We start from the raw sequence: 26,757 nt of genomic DNA, 5'->3' as shown, positions 1-26,757 counted from the left end.
CTCGATTGTTTGTACCGTCAGGTTTTGGATTCCCTCGGAGAACGCGCCGATTTGCCGGACAGTTCCCTCAGAGTCGTCCATCTGCTTGAAAAAAAAGAGCGCGCGGATGTAAAATGTAGAATTGACAAATTCAGTCATCAAAGATCTACCGTATTTTCCGGTATTATGGTGCACCTAAAAAGGGAGAGGCAGTATCCAACTCATTTAAATACTTGGTAGTATCGATAAATAACGATCCAATACTGATACTTTTTTGCTTGGAAATGTCATGATTATGAGTAATGGAACCCCCCCCTTGAGTACATTTATAATTACGATACACACAGCAAAGAGATTTCAGGCACTAAATAGGTTTCATTTGCTATTAAATACCTACAATTCAAACTTAAATAGTATAAAAAAATAGAAGTATATCTACTACAACTGTTTATGAACAAAAGCCAAGTGAGTCAGGAACAGTAAATTGTTCACATTTTTGGTTGCAAGTTGTTGCTCTACATAAGATGAACTTTATGTGATTTTGGAGAATGTTCACAGTGGTGTCCCACTTTACTACACAAATGAAACTTGAGATTGTACTTTTCCATTCTTGAAAAAAAAAAAGTCACCACACTGCAATTCCTGTTTGCCTCAATCATATTTAGCTTCTGATAAGGGTGCGCGTGTAGATTAAGCTCTCCCTTCCACCAGGCACGCAAGATGCAGCAGCAGGCCAGGTATGGAGAGGTGCTAAAAGGTATAAACTTAGGAAGTGGCCATGGACCCTGGGTTAGAGAGAGGACTGCGTTCTGTACTTATTGAAGCGGCGCTTTGAGGATATTAGTGGTGAGGTGAAATATTGATCCCAGGACAAAAGTATCGATCCCATCTAAGTACTTACTTAATATCAATAACATTCATATTTGGATCAATCCAATCACAACTACTAAAAACCCCAATGTGGGCAGAAATGTGCGACCTTATAGTGCAGACTACAGCAGATAAGATTGAAAAAACATATAGTAATTATACGTATGCATACCATTCAAGGTTTTATGATTATACAATAATTGACCTAAATTGCAAAACATTGTGTGCAACGGGAATCGAACCAGAGTAGCACCATTGAGAATTCAAACCCTTTATCATTAGACCACCAGTAGTACAAATGACATACGACAAGGCATTAGACCTTATCCTATTAATCACGCAGTTTTTACTCACGGTGCCAGGATAAGTCATTTGCAAAGTGCATTCTGATGTGTTAAAAAGTCTCTCCACTTCTTCACCAACGAATGTTAGAGAATGGAGAAAACAAACAACAAAATACTATCAAGCTGTTTTACCCAGACATGGGACCAAGTCACACATGTGCAAGTCTCAAGTAAGTCTCAAGTCTTCACCTTCAAGTCCCAAGTAAGTCCCAAGTATTTTTTTCTTGGGCAAGTCAAGTCACAAGTCAAGTCCCGAGTCTTAGATTGCCAAGTCCAAGTCAAGTCACAAGTCATAAAAACAGCGACTCGAGTCGACTCGAGTCCAAGTCACTAAGTCTCAAGTCCCCATGTCTGGTTTTACCTACAAAAACATATTAAACATGGAAATTATTGACGCACAAGTGAAAAAGTGGAGAGACTATTCAGAATGCACTATGCAAATGAGTGTTATGACACCGTGACTAAAAATAGTGTGATGCCATTTAGTATGTAATCTGTACCACTAGTGGTCTATAAGCAATGTATCTGCGCCCTCATCGCCAACTACTTGGGTTTGATTCCCGTTGCATACAATATATTGGGATTTTGGTCAGCGGCATGAACTCGAAAGCTCTTACTCTAGTATTGCTTTCATGCGCCTTATGTATGCAAAACTATATTTCTGGTGGTGCTGGCAGTGAACAAGACCAAGAATGAAGTCGTCTCAGCTGACCTGGTCCAGTCTATCCAGGTCATCCTCGTAGATCTGTAGCTCAAAACCTTTTTGAAAACTGCGTCCTTTGGGCATCTCCATGTCCATGGGGCATAAATACTCTTCATTCTCTTCTTGTCTTTTTTTCCTCAGACTGCCAAAGTTACCAAACGACAGTTTCCTTGGCTGGAAAGACAATGTGGGACACAATGTTGCAGTCACAAGCATTTAAATTTCCAAAAGAACTTTACTCAGATTTAGAAAAATATACTCAAGAAGCTTGATGAATCAAGAATTTTTGGGGTATTATCTGTTATAGGAGTCACTAGCCATACTGTTATAAATTTGACATTTCTTTTTTGTTTTCAAATTTTCCTTTTGTGTGTTAACGTTCTGTTTTCTCATTTTGATTTTGGGTATGTTTGGATATCCCCTCCAAAGGATAAAAATGGACAGGGAGTAGGAAGTTAAACCCTTCAGCCTACTCCCTTCGGGCACATGTTTATGCATTATATTATGGCATCGCACAGCTGTTTGTTGTGCAAATATTTTAGTGTTGCCTTTGGTTAAGTATCGATTTTTGTGTGTGCTGTGCTTAGTAAAAAGCCACAAAGTAAAGTGAACTTGCTTGTGTTATTTACATATTCAATCTTTAAGCAGTTTTAGTTCATCAGTATCACTTTGTTTCCCATACAGGGTTTCTCCTAAGCACTTAAGTGTTTTTGTTTTGTGAAATTTTAATAAAAGGAGAACTTAAAATTGACATTTAGCGATATGCCCATCAGTTATCGATAATTTTGTATAGCTGGATCTTTAGAAACTCAGTGGAAAATAAAAGATTTAAAATATTATCATTTGTAATTCATGTCTGTTTTGTTTCCTTATTTTGGGTCAAGCGTTTAAATTTGGGGTTGTCAGTTTTGCCCCAAAATTCTCACTGCAGTGCATCCCTAATATATTCAGGACTATCTCAGACAATTTACATCTTGTGCTGAAGGTTCTTATTTTCTGTAAAATTAAAATAACAAAAAGGGCATGCATTCTGGATTCATTAAAATCAAAATAAATATTGCAAATCTTTGATTGTTTTCATCGCGCTCACTATGGCGTAAACTTCAATAGTCAAATCCCAAAATATTATAATATCAAAAAATGGTATGCCAACAGACCGTAAGTAATAATAAACAATATTTAAAAAAATGGGTTGCAATAGTTCAGTTTATTTGTAATGAATCCGGGATGTATCACATTTTTTTAATTGGATTACAGAAAAAAAACGATCACAATATTCTATCTTTCTGACAGTCCTGCATATAGTTGAGGTCCGTTGCGTATGACCATATAAAGGATTGCAGGATGCAGCAGCAAGGAAGCGCACATTTGGAAGGAGGTCAACACTACAATTGAGTGGGGTGAGTCACAAAAATAAATAGGAAAATACATTTCACTGACAGTACAAATGTTAATTAAGCAAAAACTAAGTCAACCTGTATGATATTGTCGTGCCTTCGAACTAAATTTTCCAATCACGGAAGTAGTCTCCTCACTCACGCAAGCTAACAGGTTGTTAAGATTTCTTCAGAAAGCCTAAATCTGACCTTGACCCAAATGTCCCCTGCAAGTAAAGCAATTGTGTTGAAAATGTGCAAAACATGGGGCCTTCATACTTCCAATACAGAGTTGTGCTTTTGTGTCGAACTAATGTTACTGTTTTTTAATTGTGAGAAGGTTTGCCAAAGTGTTACGACTGCCATAAAAGGCAGAGGAATATGCTTTCTATCACCGATAAAGTTGGACTTCTCGACATGTTAGAGGAAGCTCGAAGCATTTTTGAGCCACATTTGTGTTTACCCAACAACTTCCCCACCATGGCCACAAAATATCTTCTAAAGTAAGCATGGTATCCTGAAATCATTTTTTTAACAGTATATACAACACAGTATAGCAGCAAGATTATTTTTAAAATTAAAATTTTACAAAATTGATGTTATTTATATATATATATAAAAAAAAGAAGGTTTATAAGCACACTACTTTTATTTGTTAAAAAAATGCTACAGCCGTTAAACGCTTTATTTTTTTGGTGTCAATGTATAAGAGTATTTGATGAATAAACAAATGTTTCTACTTCACGGTTCTGACTAAGAGATCATTTCTTCCTCATGCCATGAGGCTCTTTAACTCCACCCGGGGGAGTAAAAGCCCACATTAAACCACACCCTCACATTGCATATTACCCTAGTTTTATTACAGTGTGTATTTCATGTAACACTGTTTAAATACTCTATATCAACACGTTACATTGGGTATTTATCTATTATATTCCTCTTACTTTATTATTGTTTTATTTTAACACAAGGATACTACTGGAAGTGTGAATTTCCCTACGGGGATGAATAAAGTATCTATCTATCTATCTATCTATCTATCTGATAATTGCAGGAACCTTTTGGAACGCAACCCTCACCAAACAAAGAGGGATTGCTGTACTAAATTGAATAAACAGCTCCTAAGATTCTATGAACAGTAAAAGGTAGAGCTTTTTAAACATGATTTGCAGGTAGTTGAAGATTTTTTTTTCTCAAATCACTCGAACAAATTCCTGGAAATTGCAGGAAAGTACATCATTGGACCTTAAAACGTCACCAATAGAGGAAATAAACTATTATATTACAGAACAAATTATGCTCCTACCTTGACCTTAGTGGTGGCAGTCAGCAGAGTGTAGTCTGGGTTTTCCAGACATTCTTGTTTGAGCTGCTGAGCCTCTGAACCAATGAGCAAGTTGAAATGTGTGGCCAAGTGGCGACGAAGCAGAGTCTTATTCGGTGGGATGTTTAACAGCAGAGCCATCGTCTCCACATTAAATCTCGGCTCCAAGACCTTAGAAACAAACCAAATCTCGTAAAAGTATTCCCAAACAATTTTTTCCCCCTCAATCAGGCACAAAATGTGTAGTGTTCCTTCCCACAACTATGCAAATAGGTTGCAAAATATTGCACATGCCAGAGGCCTCGAGAAGCTAAGTCTAAAAGTTGCCCCATCTTAGCTTCTTTGCTGGAGAGCTGTGACACCATAGAAGGAACACAACACTTTCAAAATGGCGATTCCATTAACGAAACATGTAAGGCAAGCTCCGTAACAGACAGCGATTGAGAACAGAGATTGCATACTTCTAATTTATGCTTGAAGGTAGGCAACTGTTGATTTCTGTTTGTGCTTTTTGCCGAATGTGTCGCTGTTGGTATAAATTTGTCTGGCTACCTCCCCATTAGCATAGGGGGTGCCGGGGGTTTTCATGTTTTGTTTGCTATTGGTCTGGTCTCGTTGGCTGCACGCTGTGCGTTTTTTTGATTGGCAAGGTTGAAATTTTTATTCCTAGGCGGCTTTGAGTATGGTGCAAGAGCCATTGCTGCGTTTTGTTGTTTGTTCCCAGTTAGCCTGGATGCTCACAGCCTGTTCTTTGGTCAGCCAGCATTGAGTTTTTCCGCCAAGGTTTCTGCCGCCGATCGTTGATCGTTCACGGTTAGCACCCTGTTGGCAGCTCTACGTGTTTTTTTTAAATATTCTTTTTTGCCAATTAGCCCCTTTTTGGCTGCTCGCCCTTTGTTGTAACAATACTACACCCACCTGCAACACAACACCTAGGAATTCTCCACAAACCCACTGAAACTTCTTAAAAGACCCGCAACCGCTTTAATTAATCAACACATGAACGCGAGTGTTGGAGTGCCGATGATGTCACACCTCAGGATGACAAAGACATGCAGTCTTAAATACATTCTCTCTGAAAATAATTGGAATATACTGATGAAATATATTAAGATTACATACAAAACCCATGTAATATTTCCACATTTTAGATGTTTAACAATTTGGGATTACCAAAGAATTCAGGTCATGTGCACCCACTCCATCTATTCAGAGTTTAATTTCAAATCAGAGACGCAAATCTCACCATCAAGCCTCCGTGGACGCCACTGCCTCTCAAGTTGGGTGCGTATTCAGCTAGATCTGCAGAGCGCAGCCACTCCATAACCCTGTGATTGGTCCACTGGGAAATCTCGGCAGGGGATATATTGTTCTGAGGCAAGTGAGAAGAAAGCTAAATAAAACTGAAAATGTGTTAGGGGTCGGCATTCAAGTCTGCCAGGAAGGCACCTCGTCAGACGGTCTGCGTCGTAAGCAGTTGGGCTCGTAGTTGTTGAGTCGCAAAACTTGAATGGCTCTCTTGATACTGAGGTGGTGAAGGACGCTCCCCACTTTCATAGAAAGCAGGTCATCCTGAGGGAATAATTACGCACCAATTACAAACAGGAAACGGTCATCACATTTGTTGCCACCCTGTAAACAGCGAGCAGTTTCACAGTACGATGTGATAATGAAAATATTAAACTTTTTTTTAGGAGGCAGAAACGGAACTTTAGTCCATTATCTTATGGGGAGCAATTTAAATGCCTTCTGGGAGCGTATGATCACGATCTTCACTATTCTTTTACTTTTATCTAAAGGAGATAGAGCCTTTTCTGTTGTTGCTGTAGAAACAAAAATATACCAAATGCAGAATGCGTTACCCGGACAAAAATATTTCATTATTTTAAAAACGCAAAGGATGTACAATAATTTCATCGCTATTATTAGTTTTTCAACCAGAAGTATGTAAGCAAGGGATACATGAACTGTTTATTTATATTTTTTATACTTCTTGTTGCACAGAAAGGTAAAGATTTTTATTTTTATGTTACATTTCGTTGTGTTGTGTGTTTTTAAGGGATTCCGTGTTGTTTGAGCTTGGGTAAAAACAGTAGGGGGCAGTGACGCTTCACATGACAACACCATAAAGCCAGCTGCCATTGATCAAGGGAAGAGCAGACGCGTCGGCGTCATTTTTAAGCACACTTGTTTTATTTTTCTTCGTTTAATTCGTGTTCTATCGAGGCAGACTATGAGAAAATTGGCAATGGCAACAATTTCAAACATTTACAAGCATTTCAGACAAAATTCAAGCACTTTTCAAACCTTGAAAACGCAACATTAAAAATTAAGCATTATCAAGGATTCAATGCACCTGTATGAACCCTGGCTACAAAAAACAACTACATTTATTTTGTACCCAATGATGAAAGTGTATACAAAGGAAGATTCTGGAAGGCAGGTATGGTTTAATTGGTCCTGCCAGTCTTATAAACATGTATTATTAAAATAGCCATTATAGTTTTTAAACATATATATAAATGCCCAGTTAATCAAAATAACTTTCTCATTTTACAAACGATCAAAATCGCTTAGGTGTGTACTTGTGCTACATAACTGTCAGTCAGAAGGAATCTTGGTCAGTCTTCCTCACTACCTGTGCTAAAGCATGCACTCTCACAGACACACTCCGACATTCGGTTGTCTCGCCCTGCGTGCACTGTGATTAGACCACAGGGTAAAATGAGACACTGACGCGCATTGTGTTTTCCAAGTTGAACATGTTACAAAAAAAATTTAGCGTTGAGCGTTCCGTGTAAAAAAACAGCCCAGCACCTTGTCGCACTGCCGGCGTTTTCAACAGAGCTAAATAACGCGGTGCTGCCATTGCAAGCAATTAGAAAACTTTGCTCAGGGCAGGGAAACAGTTTGGTGGAAATGGGCCCGAACTGTAGCTCAAAAGATGTGTTTTACAATACCTTCCAGTAAACTATTGAAGAAGAACCAGCATCCGGTCATAGCAGCAATCACAAAAGAAGCAGTACTGATATTTACCAAAACTGATGAGTATACATTTAAAACTCAAATTTAATGCCCATGTCGGTGAACCACTTGTTCGACGATACGATATCTTAAAATAGTACAACATCGGCATTGGAATAACGCTAGTTATTTTTAGTCTAATTAGATGACAGTAATTTTTTTTTTTTGCATTAAAATCCTGTCTCGTTTACCATGCTTTGTGAGTGGGATTTGTTTGCTGTGTCATTGCCTTTCATAACTAGTTTATTTATGATTTAATAGTTTATAAGGGCACACATTCATCATCGAGCTAGCTTCTTGCTTGTTTTTTTTCGAAAAATGCACCAGATTGATGTGTTCAAATTTGAAATGTACAACATTTTCTTCTGGGGAAGCATAGACTGTCCACCCACGATGGTTTCACAAAATTCTATGGGAAACAAATAATGCAGTCATTGTTGTCTGCAAATTTTTAAACGATGCAAACTACTCTCAACTAATGAACCGATTAAAAAAATCATCAGAAGAAACTTGGAGGGTCAGCACTGAAATTGTAATGCTTTAACTTGACTGTATCACCCTGGTATCAATGATTAAAGGCAGCATAAAAGTTGGAGGTGACGTAATCAGCCAGAAAACAAACAGAGGAGCACTGCTCATTGTCAAAAACACTCACCACAGTCATGTAATGCAGCATGCGACCATCTACACGTCCTTCATCAAACTGTGTCTTATACTGTGGCAGACCAATGTCGTCCAGCCATCCTTAATGAGCAAAAAAAAGTCAGTGGAATTTGATTTTTTCTAAGCTTTGCCCAGTGGACAGTGAGCACTCACTGGTCACCCAGTTGAAGTCCAGCTTTCCTTTGTTATCATCTTCCTCTGAGCCAAGAGCCTGCAGAGCCAGCTGCAGCTTCTTCCGGTGAAGCGGGTGTTTGATGCCCAGCTCCTAAACAACAAGAACATAAGAAGCAGGAAAGAAAGGGCTCAACTCTCAACTCTTGTTCCAGGTGTTCCGCTGGTATATGAACCAATACACTCTTGTGCCAAACAAAGTCAATCATTTACAATTTGTTGTTAGAATTTGATTTTAACTAGTTTGGAGTTTAGTTAGAAACAAATAGTAAATACTTAGTACCAATTTTCTACTGGTTTTAATAATTACTTTTATTTAACGATTTATTGCTCAGTAAATGAGAAGATAACTGAAACGGGCAAAATCCTTTGCCAGTGAAACAAGAAAAAATTACGTGTACAGCTTGCTTATTTTACAACATTTTTCAAAGTCTTTTTTTAACAAATGTTAAGCAAATTAAGAATTATTTTCAGCGAAATTACAAAAATCATACTTAAATGAGAAAACTGTCAGCCAGTAAAACAAGACACAAAGATGTGGATGTGTTTATAAAAATAAAACAAAACACTTAATTTTAGCAACATTATACACAAAACCAGTGTTTCTCTAAAGTGGTGGGTTTAGGACCCAAAAGTGTGTCGCAGATCGGTTTTCAGCGCATTTTGGGCCCTTACTTAGGCAAAATAATGCAAAGATAAGAATAAACACCATTGAAGGTCCTTTAAAGTCCTTAACAGTATATGGTGATAATTTCCTGCAATTGCGAGAGGACACCCCCACCCCATTTCACACCAAGGAAAAAGACCTCTAAAGTTTGTTCACACATGTCAAGCATAGCCAAATGCAAAAAGAGCAGAGCATATATGAGATGTGGATTTTATGATCTTGAAGACAAAGCCACTGTAGAGAAGTGTTTTGGATTCTATTAAAAATGCAGCTATTTGAGCAAATTGAAAAGGGAATATTATTATGGTACTTGAATTTTTTTGGTCACCTAATGACTCCCAACACCTCATTTGGGTTGAGCTAGGGGGCTGGGAATCCCCTCCTCTGAATCAATTTCCCAAAAAGAGTCAGAAATGATTCTAGCCACCTCCCACTAGGGGGATATGGCTGTGGTATATATATATATATATATATATATATATATATATATATATATATATAAACTTGTTTTTTTTTTTTATATATATATATACAATAATATATTCAACCCTCTCTAGTTAAGACGGCACAATCCCTTTAATTCAATAAATTTGATGAGTGGAACTGTTTTCTTAATTTGGGTCGTGGCTTGTAATCAAGGTGGGATGGTGGGTCCTGACGACCAGTTGAGAACCACTGCACTACACTATACACTTTTATTCTACAAAAATATTGTATAGTAGACCATAAGAAATATTCTGCGAGTAGAGCAAGAAACATTGTTTCAAGTGTAGTTGAAACTATTTTATGTATCTTACCTTCTCCAGGTCATGTTGTGAGGCTTGAAGCAACGTCTGTCCAGAGGAGATCCACACTCGTGCCATGTTGACATAAAGACCAAGACCTTGCTCCTGCAGCCATTCACACACTTGGTCCTTGGACCAACGTGCAAACGGAGCATCGACATCACTGAGAAACCACAAAAGTAGCTTGTTATCGTCACGCAGATTCAGTTACTAGGAGAATTTGTGCAAAGGGCTACAACACAATAAATGACTGTCGCCAGAGTGAATACGAGTTTGAGACTTACTTGTTAACGCGGTGGAAATCACGAGACCAACCCAGTCTGGGTCCAGCAGTAGCTCGCACTCCGCCCCTCTTAAAATCTCCAAGTGGTGGGTCATCATCCAAGTTAAATGTTGTGGACTGGCTTCGCTTAAGCCTTAAATAAAAAGTTCATATTCATTTCAATCATATGCTAGAGTCAGAATATTGGACTTAAAAGCTTGACTATCACTTAAACATATTTGCAAAGGCCATAACTGTCAATGACGAGCCAGCATATTAATTAGAATCAAATACTCACTTGCCAAATAGCTTCAAAATTCCTTTTGACTTTTTCTTGCCCTCCTGTGTGGTGGAGAGGGTGTTTGTGCTGTCACTGTTTGCTGAACTTTGAGGCAGCCCGGCCAAATCGAGGTGATCCGTGCCGTGACGTTCAGTTTCGGCTTTATGAAGAAAGAGACAGAATCTGAATGCAAACATTCTCAACGGATCCAAAAAGCAGCCAGACGTCCGTGTGATGACTCGTGTTCCAGAGCAGGACTTTCCATGCAGAACGGTTCATGCCGAATAAAATGTCAGGAAAAAACACTCATGTTGTTTTTCTTTAACTAAATGAAGCAGCACTAAAATGTTTGGTTGCAAATGGATAAATGTGGAAAGAATTTTCAGACGCATGATTATTTTGGTGGGATGAGGGAAAAGATGCATGCAAGCACACAGGCAAATCAGCATACATTTGTTATGTTTCACAGACAAACTGTGACTAATGAGTGTTGCTGTTAAAACACTGCAGCTGCTAAAACAGTGATGAGTTGAGAATAGTCAGTTCTAAAAACAAAACAAAGGGTAATTTCTGTATTCCTTCCTGTAATGAGCATTAGACAATACTGTACCTAGCATAGGCGCGCTTGCACTGCGGCTGCGGTCTTCATGAATACATAAAACATTGCAGGTACCCAACAGAAAGAAACACAACACAAAACAGAATTCATGATTGAAAAACCAACAGATTGAAGAATTATCTAAAGTAGGAGTACATGTCCAAAAAGCAAATGGCATGGAGATTCACAAAGAACACAAACTTGCAATATCAAACAAGAACCACAGTTTACAGTAAATTATGGCTTGTGTGGTTTGGCCCAAGGGTGTGTCCTGTGCTAAAAAAACAGAGAGTGGTGGAGAATACTATAGTCTGGGTCATTTTGCTAACTTGCTCCACTCTTACCAAGATTCTGAGGACTTCCATTCTTCTTGCCTCCACGCAGTTTGAAGAAGCCCTTCCCAAAAGATGAGCGAGCCTTTTTGGAGCCAAAGCTGTCCTCCTCTGAGGTGCCGGAACTCAAGGGTTGTTTCTCTCCCGTTTGAATTACTTCTTGCGTGGTCTATGACAAAAACACACAAACACACAAAAGATAATTTATGTCAACATAATTTGATCTGGAACAAGACCAAGACCTTGCTCCTGCAGCCATTCACACAGACAGCTTCTGAGATTCAGGCATATGGTATATAAAGGGAAATGTTTAAATGTAAATGTATATGGTCTGCATTTATATAGCGCTTTTCAAGTCACTGAAGACCTCCCAAAGCGCTTTACAATGTGCTTCACACTTACCCATTCACACACACACTCAAACACAGATAGTGGTGTCAGCCATGCAAGGCATTAGGGGTTCAGTGTCTTGCCCAAGGACCCTTTGACATATAACCCGATCCTGCGACCTCTTGATCCTAAGACGACCACTTTAGCTCCTGAGCTACTGCCGCCCCAACAGCAGAATTCCATTGCTACAGTAGCACATTAGCCGCAATCAGTCCAGGCTTTAAAGTAAATTTTACAAGCGAAACATCTGGCAGGAAATGAGCATGGCATTTTATCTACTGTGCAAATTAGTAATTTGCACACTATTAGTAAAATATTATGTTGGGACTATAGTAAACAGAATTCCCTTTAAAAATGGTCATCAAATTACTGGATTTTGTCTTACCTTCTCATTTTTGTTCCTTTCTATGAATTCATTGCTGACAGGCTGGCTTATTTCTTGGCAGCTGGAATGAGTATTGGATCAGAGTTGGCATTGCATAGAGACATAGTTTGAGGCATAACTGTGTCGCAAAATAAATGCTGGTAAAAAGTGTCTTAGCTTTGAAAGACAAAACATATTTTACTTCAGCTTGAGCATGGTGTACTTACTTGTACAATTCTTTTACCTTTCTATATCTGAAGCTGCAGATTCTGTGGCTTGGTGAGTGTGAGAAGGGCTGGATGAGGGTGAACCATTCTCACACAGCATATTGAGGATTTCCAGCTGCACAGAAGATAATGACAAAATGAAAACAAGAGACTATCCAAAACACACATTGAATAAGATTCAAACCCTTTGTCATCTTTCTTTAAAGGGACCCCAGCATAAACTGCAAATTAAGTCAAATGTATTAGGATAATTCCAAATAAATGAAAAAATGGACACATAATTGAAAGAAGACCTTATTCAGTGTGATTTTGGCATCTCAATAGAAATGTGAGAACTTAAAAAAGCTATCATAGCATAAATATACTGCTTTTTAATTACTATAACAAACCGGACACAAAAAACAAACATACAGTACAGCCAGGGGTCAGGAACCTTTCTGACTCAAAAAGCCATGAAAGGAAAATTTGTGAGTTTTTGGAGAGGCACACCATATATTTTGGGCAAAATTCAATAAAAACCTCCGGATAAAGGCAAATTCTTCCACGCATTTCATTTTCGAGTGATAGTTAATGATTTGAAAAAAAAAAAAAAAAAAAAAATAATGCCTGAATAAAAAAATATCCCACTTAAAATGTGTCTCCCACACAGTTACTCTAGATCTTTGAAGTTCATTTTTCCCTAAATTTTGGTCGTGAGTAATGGCCTCAAAACAAGATGGGAACAGAGTTATTTCGTATAAATGTCACTAAATACTGCAACTGAGAAGGATACGAAAGCCTCACGTGCAGCTATGGGGAGTCATCACATTTGGGAATCGAGTGGTCATTATTTGTCCTCCGTTCTGTTTTATAAACGTGAATCTTTGACATCTTTGAAATGTACACATTTGTGTCAAAAGACCACAATCCTGTTGATATCTCATTTTTTTCATAACTTGCGCAAACTTTACGCTTGACAAATTATCCAGGGAAGGGTAAAAAGGCAGTATTGTGATGCATCTTATTGGCTAAAAGACAGGGAAAAAAGATTCAAATTACATTTCTTCTTATTAGCCTTAAATGTTGACAAGCGCGACAGTACCCTGCCACTAGTGTTAAAAATGCAGTGTTTCACTCTCGGCCTAAATGCGTTACAATAGTGAATCATATCTTTGAGCCAGATATACTCACAAACAGACCCACATCTGGCTAACGAGCCATACGTTTTTGACCCCTATGCAGTAAGCCTATACACACACAATTATTGCTCACATTATTATTATCAGAACAAACCTCATCCGTGTTCTTCCTCTGCCACTCACTATCTGTGTCTACACAGAATTGGTTTGAGGACGAAACATCATTTTCTGTAAAAAAATGAAAACAGGTACAGTGGAAAGACATGTCATGTTACCAATTGATGTTATGGAATAATCTGTGTGTTTACTGGGCATCACTCTAAGCATAAGACCACAAAGTATGGTGATGTAAGTATGGAAGATTTTGTACAGAGCTAGAACAACATTTTCTTATATTGGAGTTGTGATAAGAAAATACTTATGAAAAGATATCTGACCTTTTTTTCCTTGAACTGACATCACCATATCCTGGACTTTCTTGAACCTCATTAATGACTGCTTTAGTTCCTCAATCTTCTGGTCCTGCAAAAAAAAAAAAAACTTGGTTATTGTAACTAAAACAGAGTAAAATGCAATGTTGTGCAGGCGCTCAGATAACGTAATTGGGAGGAAAAATGTGTACCTTCTGCTCATTGGCTACAGTCAATGATTCAACTGCTTTCTTCATTCGTTGCACTTCCACATCTGGTGAAAAACAATAGTACTTAAGACACTTTCAAAGTCAGCGTTGTTGGAACGAGCAATCAACTGCAACACAGGATGCAAGTATACACCTCTACAATCTACTGAAAAATCACATATTATTGGGATTTTATTGTGGGATTTTTTTTATTTTTTAATGGTGGGCAAAGGTGTATTTCAGTAAATAAAGAAGCAGGGCTTGCAGAAAAAGTGGGTTCGGTAGAAAAACTAGAGGAAGAAAAATTGCAAAAGCAACACTAGAGTATTACCTGAGAGGGGTTGGGGCGGGGGGCAACTAATACTGTATACAGCTTGGCATCCTTTAGAAATCCAAGTAACACGAACCAAAAAATAGATGCCTGGCCTTGCACAAAACTTTACATTGCCTTAACAAACACACACACAAATAAATCATTCCCTCGCAAGGATTGCTATTGTGAGGGGTTTATTTCCCCCAAGTGTCAGTGTACTTCCGGGTCAGTTGTGCAAGAAGCCAGATATAGAGGTGGGGGAAAAAAATATGTCCCGCTGAAATTCCAACGTGTTCTCGTATAAAACACTGCATTCTCTCAGAACGAATGTGTTTCCCTTTATTTTTCAAGAAAAAGCTTTTTTTTCTCCCTTTGTTTTCTTACTTGTTTATACTGTTCAAATTCTAGCTGTTATTCATTATTTACTGTCTTACTGCTGTAACAAAAGAAATGTCCCCATAGTGGGACGAATAAAGGATTTCCTTATCTTATCAAGAACCCTACAATGTCATAATAGAACTTTAATTAAAATTGAACTTAATTGGATAAAGAATTTTATAGTTGCTATACAATTTGAAATATATAATGCAAGAAAATAAGTAAATGAAAAGATCCATTCCAATGATCATTGCGATGAATACGGTTAAAAATCTTTAGCAGCAGATCAGTGACAGGAAAGGGACAAATATGGTCACATTCAAACAATGTCACACATCGTTGACCACAACAGCAACATTGGTTAGCAGGACAGGGATTGATCACTGGTGTGAGCAAGAAGTGTTTTCAGGAGAATGGGGTCCTCTTGGCAACAGGGGTTGAGACAGAGGGATGAGCGAACAGACTGAAAGGTTACAAACACATTTCATTCCTCATTCATGTCAAAAAACAAAGCAAACAGGACTTGTCGCTGTACAAGCTTAAATATTAACACTGGATGATGCTTGTTTGGTTTGGGTTCATAGCTGTATAAAAACAACACAGATGATCCGGGTTTTGATGTTCACAGGGCACATAATAGCGCTCTGATGGGCAAATACAGTAATGGACAAGCAGAGTTCACATGGCTCATGCTCATTCATGCAAACACAAGTGAGATGAGTGCAAAAATGAACAGAAGCAAACCCTCTTACGTTTTTCTTTCAGCCTCTTTCTAAGAGTTTCATCTGGATAAAAATAAAGAGGAACATAATAGGGGAAACAAAATAGAGTTTGCAGTCAGTTGTGACTTCTATAAACAAACAAAAGGACCACATTTCCTTGGCTATTCAAGGACATCGTAACCACTGTAAATTACACGTCTTGCATGCCCACATGATGACTAAAGCGAATTTCCCACCTCTCTCTGAAGGATCTGTGCTGGTTGATGTCACAGTTTTGGAGCCTGTCTCATCCTGCACTCTGCCCATCTCGCCATATTTGCCCTCCAGCTGCCTTCTGAGTATAGTGAGCTCATCCTGTCAAACGCATGGACACTTAAGATATATTGCAGTTAAACACACAAGTAACGCCACACAATAGAGTGCAACACAACAAGGGTTTCACCAATATTTAAAAAGCAAGCAAGGTTAAAATTGGGGTTCTGTTCTCATCATTCTTATTCACAAACTTAATGAAATTATTTCAAGTGAACAGAGAAGATTCCAAATAAGAAAGAGAGTCAGTCACCCTTTTCTGGAAGTAATGTGTGTATAGGGTGGGAGCAGTGAGCACTGGCTGGCCTCAGCTAAACATAAGAACAATACAGCACACATCTTCAGCACAAATATTAAGGGTAAAAAGCAGGCAAAAAAGTACAGCATGGGAAGTTAAACTTTTTTTTTTCAATTAATGTCTGGTTAATGTCTGGAATGTCCTTTTCTGACAGTACTCTGAACCTCTAGTTAAAGAGTTAAAACAAAACTTGAAAAGGGGGATGGCAAGGCAACTGAGACTGTTTGACATCCTTAAAGAAAGAAAAAAGAAGAGGTGGAGCTGAAGGAAGGGAGAGGCCAAACCGATAATGATACAGCAGACACAACAGTGATCCTGGGAAACGCAAACCTTCAGAGCCTGCAGTTTGTGCTCCTTCCTCTGTTTCTCATACTGCATCTGGCCCATTTTGATTTTCTGGCTAGAAAGCTTGGCCATTAAAGACTAGCAGCAAAGAAGGAAAATTAAAACAATGAGAGATAATTTGCAAGAGCGTAAAAGAGACACACAAGAGACCGTCGGGTGGTATGGCGATATACACCACGTTGTAGAGCAAAATAACCAGATGTTAGCCTTTTCCAGCAAAAGACAATTTATGATATACAAGGTTCCTGAACCTTAAGGAAAGTTAAACTCGAGACTTAAGACTTTTTCACTGCCTTTTAAAATCAAATTTAAGACCGGGTTGACAAAAAAAAAAAAAAAAAAACACAAGTGAAAAAACAAATCAAAACAAAAAACTCATTCTTGCACACAATACATCTTTTCTTTTGCACATTACATGGCATAGCTTTTAGTCATGGAAAAAAATGTTCGTTGGACAGACACTTCTTATTAAATTAACACTTTCCCATGGTCCAAAGTAAATGTCTCCGTCCAAAGTTGCTAGGTGTATTATGAGTAGACCTAAGACATGCGTCTGCTCTAGAAGGCCAGGCTGAAACCACATCATCATTTTGATAATTGGGTCATTGTGGTCACTCCATGTTGCCACCAAAGTATATCACTCGATTAAAAAAAAGACAATTGATAAACGTTAGCCAACTTCGGGCAGTGGGAAGCGGACACCCTGAATTGGTTGCCAGCCAGTTTCAGGGCACACGAAGACAGACAATTCACTTGCTCATTCACACCTAGGGACAATTTGGACCAGCCAATTCACCTGAGATGCATGTTCTATGGAATGTGAGAGGAAACCCGAGTGCCAGGAGGAAACCCACAAAGGCACGGGGAGGACATGCAAACTCCACATGGGGAGGCAGTGGTAGCTGGAATTGAACCCTGGACCTCCGCACCGTGCTGCCCCGATCCCCCAGAATGATGAATCATTCTGAATATTCTTGTAATAAAGTGATTACTACAGAATATTACCAGAAGGAAATAGAGAAAAGGAGCGAGTAAAGTGCATGCATAACAAATGCAAATTAGTAACATTGAATTTCATTTTTTCAAAGCTTCGAGGCTTTTATTGTAACAACTCACCTTAGTTGTTTTGAGTTGCTTTTCATACTGTTGCTTTTCATTCTCGAGCTCAGTCAATCTGTACCGCAGTTCGTTAATCTCCAGGATTAAATCCTGTAAGAAGAATTTTGAGTAAACTCGTTCATTCAAAGACTACAAATAAGCTGGGTGATTTTGAAGATCTGGCTAAAATATGTTTGTCTCAAAGTGCCAAAAATATTAAATAATAGCCTTGAATTATAACAAATCTAATAGACTTGTGGACATCTTAATTTTTATTTGCGAAAGCAACTGTATTAGTGTAGATAACAATGACATGTGATTATACTTGAAGAAAGTGTATACATTCTACCTCGCTGTCCCGAAATCGTTCATCAAAGTCAAGCCTCTCTTTCTGCAAGGAATTCAGTTTCAACTTAAGGTTGGACAATTCTGAAACCAACTCAAGCTTTTGATTCTCTAGGGCGGTTCGACAGAGGAGTTCCTACATGAAAATATGAGAAAATGATCAATGTCAGTATTGCTAGGCATTTTAGACCACATTATTGATTGTGACTTCAAAGGTCACCTGCTGTAACATCTCCTCGGTTGTGTTGAGCTTCTCCCTGTGTTCATCTAAACAAAGGTCAAGATCTCGGATTTTTTCACCTTGAGCGTCCACTTGGTCCGTTAGCACGCTGACCTGCATGCAACAGGACAGAAAGTCAACTGCCTTTAAAAAACTTAGGGGGACGCATGTCTTTGTTAGGGATAGGTACACAAAGTCAGTACTAAACGTTCTGATGTGAACACGAGAAAATAAATAAAACGAAAACATAAATTTTCCTGGCTTACTAATTGGGGCGATTACATGCCACGAATTCTATTTTCATGCCAAAAAATTGAACCTAAAAAAGGTTGAGAAAGTAGTTTGCAAATGTCTTACTTGAGTGATGTTTGTTTATTACCCAGTGTATCTGAACCACAGCGAGTGCAGGTACTGAGAACTCATTGGCATTTACATTAGCAACGTTTTCAGATTTCTTTTTTTTTTTGGGAGGGGCGAAATACCATTATCCTCCATTTTTACTTTAAAAACAATTGTGAAGTAGAAAAAAGTGCATTGGCTGTTTACCAGAAGCCTTCTATAAGTGCAGAGTAGAGATCGGTATAAAATGAAATTCAACCCAAGTATTTGTATGCCCTGTTCTTACCTGAAGCACCAAAGACTCCTTATCACTCTCAAGTCGATTAAGCCTTTCCTGGTACTGGTCCCCCCCGCCCAAAGAGAGATGCCCGTTGGACTACAAGGACAGAAGACAACAGGGATTATTTACTCCTATGTACTTTGATTAGTTATTAAATAGGCCTACAGCAAAAAAAACGTGGAAAGTTCTGACAGAAAAGAAAGAAGACATGGTCTTACGGTGATTAAACAAATCAAGACCTCAAATGGCTAAGTGAAACCCTTACATTGAGACTGCTGGAAGAGTGAGTTACAGCATGAAACAAAAATTGCATGGAACTGGCTGTGAGCCATCCCTTTGCCAAAAGACAATTCAGATCCGCCCCAGAATCTGCATTTTCTTGTGCCAAAGATAAAAGTTTGTGCATTCTGAGGGACTTTGGCAAATAGTGCAGTTATGTTTCCACTTAGCAAACAACCTGGTTGTTGCCACAATGAATTGTGTCAGTTTTTTAGATGAAAGAACCTTGGCAGCATAATGTGCAAACATGCAAAATAAATATAGATTGCAATACAGTATGTTTGTATTTAACAAAGGGCCACCATAAAACAACCATATAATTAAAAGCCTTCTGACACTCACGTCATAATGTAGGACAGGAGCCATTTTGCATAAATTAATTTCTTTTGTCACTGATATGAACTGTTGTTGAATTGAATTGTCTTTATTGGTATTAATAACAACATAGTGAAACATTGTATGCAAGGAGATTAGGCTTGGAGCTTCAGAGTAAACACATAATTAAGGGAAAAAATAGGATGAAAGACTGCCAGGATAAACAGTCAAAAATATTTACAACATAATGCTTAGAGACTTGCCAACGTTATACCGTAAATTCTGGACTATAGAGCGCACCTGATTATAAGCCGCACCCACATTTTAAGAGGACAACCGCTTTTGTACTTACACAAGCCGCACCTGTATATAAGCCGCATGCGCCCACATTAAAACATGTAACACAAAACCAAAAGAAACCCAAACCCGACTTTGAGTCCCGCGATTGTAACTGAATACAAAGTACACAGTCCAAAACCCACAGCCAGCAAAATGAACGGAAAATGATACCGGTACTTAAGGTTTGATGCAGACCTGCAGAGTCCGGGTCCCGTTGAAAGTAATCCAAGGAAAAAAAGTCTATATTTCCAAAGGTAAGGGTGGTAAAAATATATATCCACTATTGTCTGCTGCGTCGAAAAACACGTCTCACCTTTACTCCACTTCCCGTCAGCCCGCTTTTTCCTTATAACTGACGCCATCAAAGTCGTCTTCCTCAAAATCGGAAAGAAACTTTGTCATATAGACGTTGTCCCACGCTCCCTTGTTCCAAAACACGCTAGCAACACGCTCGCAAAGTAAGGTTTACGTGCAATAGCTCTGTTTCCTTCCTATCGGATTGCTCGATCGCTTTTAGCTTGAAAGCTGCGTCATGTGCCTTTCACTTTGCAATTTGCATGATGAGGGTAAGTTTACGATAATTTAATTTGTGCACAAGCTAATAAGTTGCAGTCTTCCTCGGTGCATACATTCCAGCGGTCTAAATCTTACTATTTGTACTCGAGCGCCGCTGGCGGCCGTTGGAAAAATCACATAAATTGGCCGCATCACTGAATAAGCCGCAGGGTTGAACGTTTGGGAAAAAAGTAGTGGCTTATAGTCCGGAATTTACGGTAATAAGAGTGCAATGAAAAAAAATCGGTACATCGTAACAATAGTAGTTAAGATACTGTTGTGAAGATTCCATGCACAATTTGGACACACTCACCAAGCGACCCTGCAGCCACTCGACAAGACTTTCAGCTGTAGAGTCGGGGATCTGGCAGCGAAGACTGTTCCGGCCGTCATTGTCCAGCAGTTCGAGAATGCCTCGAAGGTCTTCCAATAGGTGAAGAGCTCGCAAATTCCCCATGAAAGGAGAGCTGGGTGACTGGCAGTCAAACAACCCATTAGAGTAGTCAAGAGCCTTGGATCCTAACAAAGAAAAACATGTTATATGTATAGCAAATAGGGAAAACTCGAGACAGCATTGGATACCAAAAGACTGGATTAAGTGCCGAGTATTCTACTGAGATCTTTAACTGCATTATGTCACACTAGCAAATTATCTTCTAATGAGGCTATAATTTATCTGCAATTGGCCGGAATCCACCAAGAAATTATTAAATGATTTCCTCGTCAAAGATCCATCGGTAATATGGTTGGCACTAAGAAGCAATGACGTCAGTTGCTCCAGTGACAAGCAGTGACAGTACATTGCTGAACAAGACGTTCTTGTGAGCATGGCTGAATAGTGTCAACACAAGCGCATCAAAACTACAACTTCAAATGAAGGCTGGATTGTGCTTTTTTCATAGTCATCGCTCTCCAAAGAAAGTGGAGCTCAGCAGAAGCTTGTCATTTCCATAGTGCCCTTTTAAAACTGATTAGGCAGTATCAACTGACACAAACCTGCGATAATGCCATCCATCTGCTCAAGAGCAGCTGCCAACATGTCGCTGGCATCCGCCATCATCTTCAAACGCAAAAAAAACTGCAAAAAGACAAAAACAAAAATAATAAGTGAGTTTGTGTAAAGGATGCACTGATTCTACAAAACAAAAAGTTTTGTGGGTGTAACTGTGCATTCATTTAATGTTCAAACAACACAATTAATTACCTCTTTTGCAACATAGAAAAGATAAACATCTAATAAATTATTAACTAGTCTTTTTATTGTGTAACTATACTGCAGGTATCCTCTGTCAAGTTTGTTTTGATAAAGTTTAGATCCACTGTCAATGGTCGCTTGCAAGACAGATTACCTTTAACTACAACAGCACAAACAGATACAATAAATCAAATTAGGAATGTACAGAAATGAAAATTTTGGGCCGAAAACAAAACACAGGAAACAGAAAAATCACCTACTTGCTAAAAAAGTACAATATAAAATGATAAACAATTAGCAGCCATTAGAAGATTTTTACTGTTTTATTTATTAAATCATCATGAAAAGACAAAAAGGCATTTAAAACAAAACAATACAGGAAAATTAAAACTGTTGCATCAAATAATGCAATTAATTTCATAGTATTTAAAGTGGCTGGTTACAATGAAAAATAACTTGTCGTACAGACACGTACTTTTTTATCAAAAGTCCGGCGGTAGTGTATATTATTAAAACTCCTGTGTACAGTATTTCTTTGTAAATATCTCATGTTTCAATGTGGGCACACGCGGCTTAAATGTTTTTTCCTTTTAAATGTACTGGGTGCGGTTTATAATCAGGTGCGCCTTATAGTCTGAATTTTATGGTACATATTTTACGGGCATTTTGGCTTCTAAAGGACAGGAATAACAAGAGAAGGGGATGAGGGAACTTGTGATGATAATGCAACCAATGTGGAACACCAACTTATTCCCCAATAAAAATCTCTCCACACAAAGCTTAGCTCCAGCCAATAGACTTTGGGCACAAATGGATGAATGTCACACACAAAGTATAAGTTCACAAATTCAAACAGCGCAACCGTAATAAGTTATCTTTTTTATGTTGGCATGTGAACATTTGTCAAAGTCCAGGCATATTAATCAAAACCAAGGAAAGGGATCATGTTTGTTATTTCAGTTGAATTTAGCCTCAAGTCGGTTGCATGAAAGAATGTTTAATTCCGCTCTACTCAGTTACCATGGTGATTTATTCTCTACAGCTAGCTGCTTCAGACCAAACTAACAACCAAGCTAAGATTATCCTTAAAAAATGACCCAAGTACTTGCAAAGGTGGCATCGAAGAAGTTTTTCACAGGGGTAATAGCATATTTAGGTTTAACTACCATTCATCTGTTCCCCCGTCAAAAATGCTTTCCCTTTTTAAAGTCCTTTTTAAGAATTGGACAGGTGCCAACATTGTCACGACCCAAAAACAGACCAGGCAGGAACCTTCAGCACAGGAGAAATCTGTCCAGAATTGCATCCTCAGTGGTACGCAGACACCACAGGCAGTTACGGGATCCGTGAACTAAATGTTTAATTTATAAATAAAAAACGAATGTATAATTTTGAACAAAAAAGAAAAGGACCTCAAGAAACGGTTGGGAGCCGAAATGTGAAACGGTTTTCACTGAGCTGAGCTGGTTCTCTAATACGAGGCGGAATTTCCCACCTCTACGATATGATCAGATAAATAAAGCAATGGTTTCTTATAAAGAACATTAATTTAATTCTATTAACTTCTTTGCAACCTAAAATCTGACCCAAAATGTTTTTGAAAATGATAGGCTGTTACATGTACGCATTTCAGGAAGTAGCGAGCCAATCATATTGAAGCACGGATGTACAACGAACGTATGTGCTCTCTACCCGAAATCAAGAAATGGACAGAGTTGGGTAGGGTTACTTTAACTGGATTACTTTCAATTCCTTTTGGATTACTCCAATACCAAATATGCTTATATAAGACAAAATAAACTAAATATGAATAAAATTACTAAAGGCTTGGGAAGTAACGGAATACATGGAACATCATTTTATTCATATTTAGTTTATTTTGTCTTTTATTAGCATATTTGGTATTGGAGTCATCTAAAAGTAATTGAAAGTAATCCAGTTAAAGTAATGTACCCTGCCCAACCCCGGAAAAGGACATGTGCCAACTTTGCCACGACCTGAGAACAAGCCAGGAAACATCAGCATTGGAGAAAGCTTTTCAGAGTAGCATCCTCAGTGGTGCCCCGAATACTCGGGCTATTAAGGGATCCATAAACCACGATTAATAATCAAGACAGTTCAAGTAAAGCTGTGTGAATTTCAAATATTTGCATTACTTGCGCATTGAGCTGGACCAGTTCCTTAACCCCTTAACGTTCTGACGGCCTGCTGGCCCGAGCTGTTGATAAACAAAGTCGTGTCTTCCCGATGTCAACAGTCACTGAAATATGTAATGCCACATGTCATTTGAAAGCTTAAATTCTTGTGATTCAAGAGATTTCAAAATATACTCATCACAGAAACATCAAGATCAGTCTGAAACAAGATACCCGAAAACTATAACGCCGGTATAAATCATCCAAAAGTGCTGTGAAACTCCACTCACGATTCGCCGCAAACATGGTCATGCTCATAATTCAAGAGTCCAGTGAATCCAAGCGTGTAGTTTTTTTTACACCAAACCACACAATAATGCCGACAGATTTAAAAAAAAAACCCGCCTTTAAGCATTCCTGTATTGTTCGACGATCTTTGTTGTAATCTGTTCGTACGGCTCCATAACACCCCTTTAAAAATAAACAGGCTCGTCAGATGATTTACGATATAGCCTCTGACCTTTTGATTGACATTACGCTCAGCCAATTGCAGGCTTTTTTTCACGGTCCTTAGGGAAATGTGACAAGCCAATATGGGCCTGTATTGAAAAAAACACCATGACCTACTTTGGACTCAAAGGTCTTTCGCCAATAGTGACTGAGTCAAATCTTGATTGACATATTGGTTAGCCAATGAAATCCCCAAAGTAATTTTATACAGTTTTACGGGTTTTATTGAAATTAAAGCCAAAAATAAACGATCGTAAATGAAACCTGGGGTCAATTTTTACGCATGATTATAATGCGCAAGTGTATAAAATCATTGACTTCTAGAAAGAGAAGTCAAACATTTATAACTCTTTCACAGTGTCTAAAAATTGACCTAAGTAAAATACACATTTTTTTAAGGCTGTAACCTGGTCGTTTCTAAATTGCCCTTTTTTGGAAATGTTTGACATACCTTTAGAAAAATGTGTAAAATACAATGTTTAGTTTTTTAGATTGGGATCACATTTGACCTGGGACAAGGTGAGGTTTCATGCTATTGTCCCAGCTTTTTTCCAGCTAAGATGCCTATTTTACACTCTTTTGCAGCCATGTAATTGCAAAAACAAATTCAGGGGTGAAATCAAAACTATTCCTGTGTGTTCCAACTTAGATTACTCAGTAGCACTTGTAGTGATTATTGTAGTTTCGGAAAAAAATTCAGAGTAAACCTTTCAAAAAAATACCAAAACCATCCATATTCTCCAAACGGTTGAAGAACAGCACCCAATTTACTTTGGGTACGTCTTGGATTGGTATTTTAGGCAAATTTTACAGGAACATTAGGGTTTAATAACAGTTCCTATGTAATCTTATTTCCTTATAAATTTCTTTCACATCAGTTATTGTTCAGTGGCCGTAAACAAATGATGCACGACACTTTTCTATCGTCTTATGAATGATTCTGAGTTTGATCCCAGGGGTCTTTTTGAGGATACAGTAAACACGCACTTATCCAAACTACAGGTTGCTTGACATAGCCATGCATTATCATCCAAACTCTTGAAAACGTGCCACCAAACGAACCACGATGCGCCGGCCAGACTAGGTCAAGCTGCACTCATTCAGTTGGCCTGGATTTCGTTATTCTATTTTCGTGCAATGACTCCCGGCTAGCGGCTAACAAAAACATAGAAGCGGATTAAAACATTTCTTGTTAAAAACCTGGCAGAGCTTCTGTTATGGCTGCATCCTCAAATTCCTTCCCCTTCTCATGTGCAAAATGAAAAAAAAGCAGCCAAATATCGTTCTTTCGGAAGCCTTTAGTCAGTTTTTTTTTTCTTGCACTTTAGGTCATTTGCGATGCTGAAAATCTGGTACATTCCTCAGTCAAATAATTGCAATTAACCCAATATACAAATATGTAAACACTGTACACACTTTGTTTATGATGACCAGCCCTGCGGTTTTCTCATTTTCAGTAGTCTGTTACTGTAATAAGTTGTTAAAAAATTATGACGATAAGAAAGCGATGTGTCTTAACTTTTAACATGATCAAACAATTAGGCATCAAATTAAAATGCTGACTGAAGGCATTGAGAATATCAACGAGACTCAAATTTTGACCTTATGATTTTCCACCCAGATCACAGTGGCGACTCAGTTTGCAAGTGTAGTCAAGATTTTTGGGTTCCAATCTTGAACAACGGCCAGAAGAGAATAGTGGCTGCTTTGTCCCTTGGTAATAGAAAGGCATGATGATCATGCGATGACAAGCACAAATCCACAGCCATTCATTGACAGACAAAAAAAAATCTGTCTTTACAGGGTGAGCTGTACTTATTCTTCTTTAAACTTACTTGATTATCTACCATTTTACTATATTTAGAATGGAGACTTTTTTAGTGTTGTCTAAATATGTCCGGCATGCACAAACCTCCTTTATTTAAAGGCCTGCCTCACATCCTGGGAGTGGCCAACACTGGTCACATATTCAAACTTGATGGAAACCATCCGCAAGACTGTTATTTCAGCATTCCTGTGAGCGAATTTTCCACTTCACATGAACTGAGCAACCAGGGAAACCCACCAAAAAATAAAGAGATTTTTGAAAAGAGATGTCTAACCAGGAAGAGAGCCAGTGACATACCAACCAGTGATGGTGTTGATTTAGATCACAAGTGTTAATCCGCCACGTCCTTGATCACACTGACATAACATGACGATGAGGAAGATGGAGTGGGAACTTAAATCAATCTTTTATTCTTTTATTATCAAGTATTCATTTATTATTTCATATTGATTTTGGTGGACCAAATTATAATGGTTTAATCAATGAAAGCTGAGCAGTTAATCATTTCTTATTGCCTGTAGAACTTTTTTTTAACTTTTGTTTTATTTCCCACAGGTATTAGCTGATACACACTCCTGATTAGATGCATCGCAATAAAGAGAAAGAGTGCATCTGCATTGTCTCAATGGTATTTGAATGGTTTCGTTTTACGTTTGACTCATACGCAATCAATAATTGTATTTGCGCGTTTTCTGCTTTTGATAGGATAGAATCCTACGTCTCCAACAGAGGGATGGATATTGAGTGTTTTAAAAAGAAACCCATAATTATTGATGGACTAATTAATCAACAAATGTTTCCATTATTAAAACAATTGTCAGTTGATGAGCTAAAACAACCAAGATTCTAAACAAT

At 38.3% G+C, this 26,757-nt stretch overlaps 1 protein-coding gene across 9 annotated transcripts in view; it reads right to left on the bottom strand.

Annotated features, from left to right (window-relative positions):
• Positions 1-26,757, bottom strand: part of ppfibp1b (PPFIA binding protein 1b) — a 38,110-nt gene that overhangs the window by 762 nt on the left and 10,591 nt on the right. Inside the window, exons 2-27 of one of the 9 annotated variants that reach the window (XM_088339638.1) lie at positions 21,231-21,312; positions 20,548-20,753; positions 18,753-18,842; positions 18,128-18,241; positions 17,912-18,043; positions 17,581-17,673; positions 16,450-16,542; positions 15,746-15,863; positions 15,540-15,572; positions 14,100-14,161; positions 13,915-13,999; positions 13,632-13,705; positions 12,377-12,474; positions 12,154-12,214; positions 11,391-11,547; positions 11,059-11,091; positions 10,467-10,608; positions 10,191-10,322; positions 9,919-10,069; positions 8,437-8,548; positions 8,276-8,364; positions 6,046-6,168; positions 5,843-5,968; positions 4,579-4,767; positions 1,906-2,070; positions 16-84 (exon numbers count right to left, since the gene is read on the bottom strand). In XM_088339638.1, the coding sequence (XP_088195764.1) occupies positions 16-84; positions 1,906-2,070; positions 4,579-4,767; positions 5,843-5,968; positions 6,046-6,168; positions 8,276-8,364; positions 8,437-8,548; positions 9,919-10,069; positions 10,191-10,322; positions 10,467-10,608; positions 11,059-11,091; positions 11,391-11,547; positions 12,154-12,214; positions 12,377-12,474; positions 13,632-13,705; positions 13,915-13,999; positions 14,100-14,161; positions 15,540-15,572; positions 15,746-15,863; positions 16,450-16,542; positions 17,581-17,673; positions 17,912-18,043; positions 18,128-18,241; positions 18,753-18,842; positions 20,548-20,753; positions 21,231-21,294 (2,811 nt within the window). In that variant the 5' untranslated portion in view covers positions 21,295-21,312. The remainder of the gene's footprint in view (positions 1-15; positions 85-1,905; positions 2,071-4,578; positions 4,768-5,842; positions 5,969-6,045; positions 6,169-8,275; positions 8,365-8,436; positions 8,549-9,918; positions 10,070-10,190; positions 10,323-10,466; positions 10,609-11,058; positions 11,092-11,390; positions 11,548-12,153; positions 12,215-12,376; positions 12,475-13,631; positions 13,706-13,914; positions 14,000-14,099; positions 14,162-15,539; positions 15,573-15,745; positions 15,864-16,449; positions 16,543-17,580; positions 17,674-17,911; positions 18,044-18,127; positions 18,242-18,752; positions 18,843-20,547; positions 20,754-21,230; positions 21,313-26,757) is intronic. The other 8 variants (XM_088339639.1, XM_088339641.1, XM_088339642.1 and 5 more) reach the window with 8 other exon arrangements.

The sequence above is a fragment of the Urocampus carinirostris genome, chromosome 7 (genome assembly GCF_059441175.1).
Source record: "Urocampus carinirostris isolate Australia breed hairy pipefish chromosome 7, RoL_Ucar_1.0, whole genome shotgun sequence".
NCBI lineage: Eukaryota > Metazoa > Chordata > Actinopteri > Syngnathiformes > Syngnathidae > Urocampus > Urocampus carinirostris.
The sequence above is the reverse complement of the archived record's forward strand: the minus strand, read 5'-3'. Positions and strand labels throughout refer to the sequence as shown.